Source organism: Salvelinus fontinalis, chromosome 23 (genome assembly GCF_029448725.1).
Source record: "Salvelinus fontinalis isolate EN_2023a chromosome 23, ASM2944872v1, whole genome shotgun sequence".
Classification (NCBI taxonomy): domain Eukaryota; kingdom Metazoa; phylum Chordata; class Actinopteri; order Salmoniformes; family Salmonidae; genus Salvelinus; species Salvelinus fontinalis.
Genome location: NC_074687.1, coordinates 11,951,374 through 11,960,096, shown reverse-complemented (window position 1 = coordinate 11,960,096; position 8,723 = coordinate 11,951,374). Strand labels below are relative to the sequence as shown.

The 8,723-nt window shown below is 45.7% G+C and overlaps 1 protein-coding gene across 1 annotated transcript in view; it reads left to right on the top strand.

Annotated features, from left to right (window-relative positions):
- Positions 1 to 67: 67 nt before the first annotated feature.
- The window catches only part of LOC129820859 (glucose-6-phosphate exchanger SLC37A1-like), a 28,942-nt gene continuing 20,286 nt past the window's right edge, over positions 68 to 8,723 (top strand). The window contains exons 1-2 of the mRNA XM_055877904.1: positions 68 to 214; positions 1,989 to 2,210. Of these exons, the coding sequence (XP_055733879.1) occupies positions 2,155 to 2,210 (56 nt within the window). The 5' untranslated portion in view covers positions 68 to 214; positions 1,989 to 2,154. The remainder of the gene's footprint in view (positions 215 to 1,988; positions 2,211 to 8,723) is intronic.

Below are 8,723 nucleotides of genomic sequence, written 5' to 3'. Positions count from 1 at the left end.
TTTGATAACTAGGTATGGCCATCAAACGCTCGCCAGTTTCTATGTACTGTTCTGACGTCATTTGTAGACCAAAGCGGAGGTTGGGCGACCAGTGTGACTGTGAATGACAGTTCCACGAAGCTCTGTGAAAGAACAAGGAAGTGATAGCTATTACCGCCCGAGTTGGACGAGAAACAAGACGGTTCTTTTGAATTTCTCCGCGATTTCACCCACTGTAAGTTTGATAATTTATCCCTCCATGTCTGTGAATTGATAGGGTTGGCGATTTCCCACTGATAGACCGCTGTTTTTGTCTAGCATCGAGGGCACGAGGATGAGCAGAAAGTGAAGCGAGCAAGCCATGGTTATTTGAACACAATGGTTTAAACAAAGAACTGTCGGACACATTGTAAGGGGGATTCTTCATGTAAATACATTGTATCTTTCGACTGGAGTATCGATTTGGTTACAATGTTGCTGATGATCATAATGATTGGAAACATTGATGTATGTGGCTTTCAAGCAAACTGGCAAATGTCCTACAGCACGCCTCTCTCTCTCTCTCTCTTTGATGTCTGCCACACTGGGAAGTCAAATGTGTTTATATTGTTTTTACCACAGTCCAAGAAAATGGTAAGATAACAGTATCGGGCTCTGTTTAACAATCTCAATTTAATCTACAGGATGTTAGATGGTAATACGTTCAAATATGGGGAAAAATAGATGAAAGAAAGATGGATACCTATTGTCGAATGAACTTCAGTAATGAACTTCAGTAACTGGGTTTGAGGCTCTGTCACAATCTGAATGAAAAGCCTGGTCCAGTTGATGTGCCATCCAAGATTCCACGTATGAGGTTTTGCTATCAGCTGTAGCCAGCTGTAGGCCGCTGTAACTGTATTGGCCAAATATTTATTTGAAATGTTTAAATTTTGGTCATTTAGCAGACACTCTTATACAGAGCAACTTACCTTTGTGAGTGAATACATTTTACTACCTGTCCCCCCATGGGAATGGGAAAGTATTGAAAGTTTTAGTATGTAGAATTAATCAATTCAACTTACAAAATGATGACAATGACCATATGAGTAGTGTAAATGACTAATGTCGTGGCAGAGGCTCATGACAGAGTTAAATGGTATGCGTAGTTTAGCAAGCCAAGCTGTCGATATACACAGTTGGTGGTTTAGCGCTTGGCAACGTCATGTTCCCAGACCAAGATTCTGGCATAGAAGGGCACTGGTATTCATGCTACATGTTATCCCCCAGAGCATTAAGCAGAAGTTGTATGAATGTGAGCAATATCTCTGATACCCCAATGAGATGAGAGGCTATGGAAAGTTTACTGTATCCTATAATGCCTTGCTGGAGAGTTGTTCCATGTCATTTCAACAAGCCAATCACACCCACCGTCTCAGATCATTCAGAAATTGTTTCTGTAGTTAGAAACAGGTAATATTGACATTCCTGAAGAAAAAAAATGTAATTTCAACAAAACAATAATAAAGAAGGATAAATAAGAAAGGATAAACTGAATTGCTTTCGTAGAGGACTAGCTTGAATTGTGAGGATGAACACACAACAAGTCAAAACCTGGTACTTTCACACTAAATAATGCAAGTGACTTCAATGACAAATTTCTCTGAACAGGGAAAATGTACATCACAGGGAATAGATTACATAATATGGAGAAGCGATACTCCAAGCCGCAGGTTCATATGACTTGTCAAACAGAATTTGTTTCTCAGAAATAAAATTATATTTCAACAAAATAATGTTTCACAAAAGATAATTGTATCGGTTACTAACTACAAAAACAATCTCAGAACAGTCTGAGATGGTTTGTGTCAATCCTCTTTCTTGTGATTTTTGAGGTGGAAGGACCCTGGACAGATACATGCACAAAGTATACCTTCAAGAACATACACTATAGAAATGGAACGGAGAGAGATGCCATCTTCAGATGTCCTGCTGTGTTTAAATCTCTTTAATTATTTTGCCCCATACAGGAGAATATAGCTTCTGAGGGCATATTCCTGCAGCCTCTTGGCCATGTCTCCTGGGCCTTGCATTAAGCTCACAGAATGGAGCTGTAGGTCTGCATGTTGGTCATCATCATCATCGCTGTGAGACCTGCCCGTCTGTTGACTGCCCAGTGCCTGTTATCGCCAAATCATGGCCCCCGTGCCACCTGGCATCCGCTTCCTGGCGTCCTTCAACAGAGACCAGTGGTGAGTTTTATTTGTCTGTGTCTGTCCTTCTGCCCGCCCATCTGTCCACCTTCTGGCCTGTGTCTGTCCTTCTGCCCGCCTGTCTGTCCACCTTCTGGCCTGTGTCTGTCCTTCTGCCCGCCTGTCTGTCCACCTTCTGGCCTGTGTCTGTCCTTCTGCCCGCCTGTCTGTCCACCTTCTGGCCTGTGTCTGTCCTTCTGCCCGTCTGTCCACCTTCTGGCCTGTGTCTGTCCTTCTGCCCGCCCGTCTGTCCACCTTCTGGCCTGTGTCTGTCCTTCTGCCCGCCTGTCTGTCCACCTTCTGGCCTGTGTCTGTCCTTCTGCCCGCCTGTCTGTCCACCTTCTGGCCTGTGTCTGTCCTTCTGCCCGTCTGTCCACCTTCTGGCCTGTGTCTGTCCTTCTGCCCGTCTGTCCACCTTCTGGCCTGTGTCTGTCCTTCTGCCCGTCTGTCCACCTTCTGGCCTGTGTCTGTCTTTCTGCCCGCACGTCTGTCCACCTTCTGGCCTGTGTCTGTCCTTCTGCCCGCCCGTCTGTCCACCTTCTGGCCTGTGTCTGTCCTTCTGCCCGTCTGTCCACCTTCTGGCCTGTGTCTGTCCTTCTGCCCGCCCGTCTGTCCACCTTCTGGCCTGTGTCTGTCCTTCTGCCCGCCCGTCTGTCCACCTTCTGGCCTGTGTCTGTCCTTCTGCCCGCCCGTCTGTCCACCTTCTGGCCTGTGTCTGTCCTTCTGCCCGTCCGTCCACCTTCTGGCCTGTGTCTGTCCTTCTGCCCGTCTGTCCACCTTCTGGCCTGTGTCTGTCCTTCTGCCCGTCTGTCCACCTTCTGGCCTGTGTCTGTCCTTCTGCCTGCCCGTCTGTCCACCTTCTGGCCTGTGTCTGTCCTTCTGCCCGTCTGTCCACCTTCTGGCCTGTGTCTGTCCTTCTGCCCGTCTGTCCACCTTCTGGCCTGTGTCTGTCCTTCTGCCCGCCCGTCTGTCCACCTTCTGGCCTGTGTCTGTCTTGTCTATCTGCCTGTCTGTCTTTTTGTCTCTGTCTTTCAGATCAAAATGCACTCTGTCATAAGTAGTTAATTAATTCATTAATCTAGATGGCAGTGTCATCAGAACAATATGAGTGGATCAGGGCTAACAACTTGCTTTTGGTTGGTGGCATTTGGTTCAAGAAGCAGGCTGTCCTCTGACAAGTAAGCCATGTCAGGTCACTCTTCTAATCAAACCAGATGTTCGTGTTTCTGTCTTCGTGTGTCTGTTTTCTAATTCCACAGAGTCCTGTCTGTCCACTTGGGTTGTGTGCTTGTCTTGACATTCTTTAGGGTGAGAAGTGAGTGAAGAATACCAAGCCCATCATTCTATTGGTTTGTGCTACTCTGTTTATGGGGATTTGTCTCTGCGGGATCTTGTTCACACTTGGACTTAGTTGTACATGGTTGATGATTTATTATATCAGGGCTCAAGTGTGTGTGTGTGTGTGTGTGTGTGTGTGTGTGTGTGTGTGTGTGTGTGTGTGTGTACATGTGGCTGTGCTAGTGTCGGTGTACTGTATGTGCCTTGTCTTCCGCCTGTTTATGCTGCCCGTATCAATTTTATATTTAGTCCAATATAATGATGTGTGCGAGACAGGGAATTGGCCGTGCCACAGAGAGCGCGAGCACTGTGCTAACAGACGTCCCATAGATCATGTAGTGTAGGGCTTACAGCTGTAAATGGTAGTTACGCACCATCTATGTGACATTGGCCCAGGATACTTGCAGGCAGGTTAATGATTACTGAACAGCTTCTACCCCCAAGCCGTAAAACTGTTAAATAGTTAACCAAATAGCTACCCGGACTATCTGTATTGACCCTTTTTACACTAACTTTCTTGACTCATCACACGCTGCTGCTACTGTTTATTATCTATCCTGTTGCCTAGTCACTTTCATCCTAGTTATATGCACATTGTCTCAGTACTGGTACCCTGTGTATATAGCCAAGTTATCGTTTCTCATTGTGTATTTATTATTACTTGTTATTACTTTTCTATTATTGCTCTATTTTCTTTCTTTCTGCATTGTTGGGAAGGACCTGTAAGTAAGCATTTCACTGTTAGTCTACACCTGTTGTTTACCAAGCATGTCACAATTAACAGTTGATTTTATTTGCTTATCCCATTCATTATTAGGGCCAGGATTTGTTCCTTGTCAAGTCACGTGGTTAGGAACCCCCACCCCAGGCCTTCTATTATCAGTAGAACTATAGTCAAAGGTCAAACTGAAAAAGAGTGTAAAACCAAGTTGTTAACCTGAATCTTCATAGGGGTACTACACTTTGAAGTATTTATTTGAACTCTACCACATTTCATTGCATTCCGACTGATCGTTATTCTGTGTGAGTGGCATGCTGAAGTCTGTGTGGCTGTAGCCAGTCTCTGTGTGGTGTTCTCAGAGCGGTGGAGCTGGGACAGTGGTGGTGTTCTGTGTTGTCACAGAGCCACTGACATGTTTTACACTAAATTACTGCTGACAGGGAAGACACTGCCAGTGTCCTAACTGTCTCATTTCTGTCCTGCCTTGGGAGAGAACACAACCCCCTTTCCACTAGACACACACACACACACACACACACACACACACACAGATACAAACACACACATGCTGCCTAGCTATTGTGAGTGTACATAGGCAATCAGGGATTCTTCCCTCTGACTGCTTTCCTCCCCTTAGCAACTGGTCTCTAGGGCTGGTTTATGGTGGTGTGACTTTATTATGTCCAGACTGCCATAAGGGTCTGTGTTTGGCTAGGTCAGGGGGAGACCCACGTCTGGGTGGCTGTGTTTGGCTTGATCAGGGGTGAACCCACGTCTGGGTGGCTGTGTTTGGCTAGGACAGGGGAAGGCCCACGTCTGGGTGGCTGTGTTTGGCTAGGACAGGGGAAGGCCCACGTCTGGGTGGCTGTGTTTGGCTAGGACAGGGGAAGGCCCACGTCTGGGTGGCTGTGTTTGGCTAGGACAGGGGGAGGCCCACGTCTGGGTGGCTGTGTTTGGCTAGGTCAGGGGTGAACCCACGTCGGGGTCTGTCGAACTCGACTTGTTTGCCCTTTGCACAAGTCCACCAGGAAATAACTGATGATGAGTGGGAGATGTACAAGAACAGGACTTCATGGTTTTTATTATACTCACCGGCTCTCGCTGGGTTAATTATGCTCACCAGCTCTAGCTGGGTTTATTATACTCAATGGCTCTCTCTGGGTTAATTATGCTCACCAGCTCTAGCTGGGTTTATTATACTCAATGGCTCTCTCTGGGTTAATTATGCTCACCAGCTCTAGCTGGGTTTATTATACTCAATGGCTCTCTCTGGGTTAATTATGCTCACCAGCTCTAGCTGGGTTTATCATACTCACCGGCTCTCGCTGAGTTTATTATACTCACCAGTGATGCGTGTTGATGTCGGGATCTTGACAAACTTAGCAGTGAGTGAGTGATGACCATGAAAGCATTCCAGACTGGTTATACAGTTGAAGTCGGACGTTTACATACACTTAGGTTGGAGTCATTAAAACTCGTTTTTCAACCACTCCATAAATTTCTTGTTAACAACTATAGTTTTGGCAAGTCGGTTAGAACATCTTCTTTGGACATGACACAAGTATTTTTTCCAACAATTGTTTACAGACAGATTATTTCACTTATAATTCAATGTATCACAATTCCAGTGGGTCAGAAGTTTACATACACTAAGTTGACTGTGCATTTAAACAGCTTGGAAAATTCCAGAAAATGATGTCATGGCTTTAGAAGCTTCTGATTATCTAATTGACATAATTTGAGTCAATTGGAGGTGTACCTGTGGAAGTATTTCAAGGCCTACCTTCAAACTCAGTGCCTCTTTGCTTAACATCATGGGAAAATCAAAAGAAATCAGCAAAGACATCAGAAAAAATGTGTAGACCTCCACAAGTCTGGTTCAATGCCTGAAGGTACCACGTTCATCTGTACAAACAATAGTACGCAAGTACAAACACCATGGGACCACGCAGCCATCATACCGCTCAGGAAGGAGACGCGTTCTGTCTCCTAGAGAGGAACGTACTTTGGTGCGAAAAGTGCAAATCAATCCCAGAACAACAGCAAAGGACCTTGTGAAGATGCTGGAGGAAACGGGTACAAAAGTATCTATATCCACAGTAAAACGAGTCCTATATCGACAACCTGAAAGGCCGCTCAGCAAGGAAGAAGCCACTGCTCCAAAACCGCCATAAAAAATCCAGACTACAGTTTGCAACTGCACATGGGGACAAAGATCGTACTTTTTGGATAAATGTCCTCTGGTCTGATGAAACAACAATAGAACTGTTTGGCCATGTTGACCATCGTCGTGTTTGGAGGAAAAGGGGGAGGCTTGCAAGCCATCCCAACCATGAAGCACAGAGGTGGCAGCATCATGTTGTGGGGATGCTTTGCTGCAGGAGGGACTGGTGCACCTCACAAAATAGATGGCATCATGAGGAAAGAAAATTATGTGGATATATTTCAGCAACATTGCAAGACATCAGTCAGGCAGTTAAAGCTTGGGGGGTATTCCAAATGGACAATGACCCCAAGCATACATCCAAAGTTGTACCAAAATGGCTTAAGGACAGCAAAGTCAAGGTATTGGAGTGGCTATCACAAAGCCCTGACCTCAATCCTATAGAAAGTTTGTTGGCAGAACTGAAAAAGCATTTGAAAGGAAGGAGGCCTACAAACCTGACTCCGTTACACCAGCTTTGTCAGGAGGAATGGGCCAAAATTCACCCAACTTATTGTCGGAAGCTTGTGGAAGGCTACCCGAAACGTTTAACCCAAGTTAAACAATTTAAAGGTAAGTATGTAAACTTCTGACCCATTGGGAATGTGATTAAAGAAAAGCTGAAATAAATCATTCTCTCTACTGTTATTAACATTTCACATTCTTAAAATAAGGTGATCCTAAGACAGGGAATTTTTACTTGGATTAAATGTCAGGAATTGTGAAAAACTGAGTTTAAATGTATTTGGCTAAGGTGTATGTAAACATCTGACTTCAACTGTAGCTACTGTGTGTTCAACATGTATATTATTCTTCTGGTTTTATCTAGCTCTATTCGAGACATTTGACCTTACCTCCCTGGCTTGCTAGCATCTAGGTAATCAATCCTCTGATGACATCTGCGATGTTGTAGACGATAACCATCTGATTTTGTGTTTGTTAACCTGCATGAGCTGCATTTGAAGTTGCATGTGATCCACTGATGGGTCAACAAAGAGCTTTCTGATGAAGACCTGCGTGTACAACTTTTCATGACGCTGACGGGCAATGGGTATACAGTGTATTCGGAAAGTTTTTAGACCCCTTGACTTTTTCCACATTTTGTTACGTTACAGCCTTATTCAAAAATTATTTCAATTGTTGTCCCCCCTCATCAACCTACACACAATACCTCAAAATGACAAAGCAAAAACTGTTTTTTTAGATTTTTTTGCAAATGTATAAAAAAAATAAAAAAAATAATGAAATATCACATTTGCTTAAGTATTCAGACCCTTTACTCTGTACTTGTTGAAGCACCTTTGGCAGCTTATACAGCCTTGAGTCTTCTTGGGTATGACGCTACAACCTCCCATCCTTCTCTGATCCTCTCAAGCTCTGTCAGGTTGGATTGGGAGTGTTGCTGCACAGCTATTTTCAGGTCTCTCCAGAGATGTTTGATCGAATTTTATAAAAAGGCTAACGTAACAAAATGTTGAAAAAGGGAAGGGGTCTGAATACTTTCCAAATGCACTGTATATCTGACCCTGTATCAGTGGATGAATACCACCCACTGACTACCTCCTCCTCCCCTCCAGTTCTTTACTGATGCCCCCTGTGTTGTCCCCCTGTAGGTACAGAGCCTCATGTCCCGTACTGATGCCCCCTGTGTTGTTGTCCCCCTGTAGGTACAGAGCCTCCAGTCCCGTACTGATGCCCCTTGTGTTGTCCCCCTGTAGGTACAGAGCCTCCAGTCCCGTACTGATGCCCCCTGTGTTGTCCCCCTGTAGGTACAGAGCCTCCAGTCCCTTACTGATGCCCCCTGTGTTGTCCCCCTGTAGGTACAGAGCCTCCAGTCCCTTACTGATGCCCCCTGTGTTGTCCCCCTGTAGGTACAGAGCCTCCAGTCCCTTACTGAAGCCCCCTGTGTTGTCCCCCTGTAGGTACAGAGCCTCCAGTCCCGTACTGATGCCCCCTGTGTTGTTGTCCCCCTGTAGGTACAGAGCCTCCAGTCCCGTACTGATGCCCCCTGTGTTGTCTCCCTGTAGGTACAGAGCCTCCAGTCCCGTACTGATGCCCCCTGTGTTGTCTCCCTGTAGGTACAGAGCCTCCAGTCCCGTACTGATGCCCCCTGTGTTGTTGTCTCCCTGTAGGTACAGAGCTTCCAGTCCCGTACTGATGCCCCCTGTGTTGTCTCCCTGTAGGTACAGAGCCTCCAGTCCCTTACTGATGCCCCCTGTGTTGTCCCCCTGTAGGTACAGAGCCTCCAGTC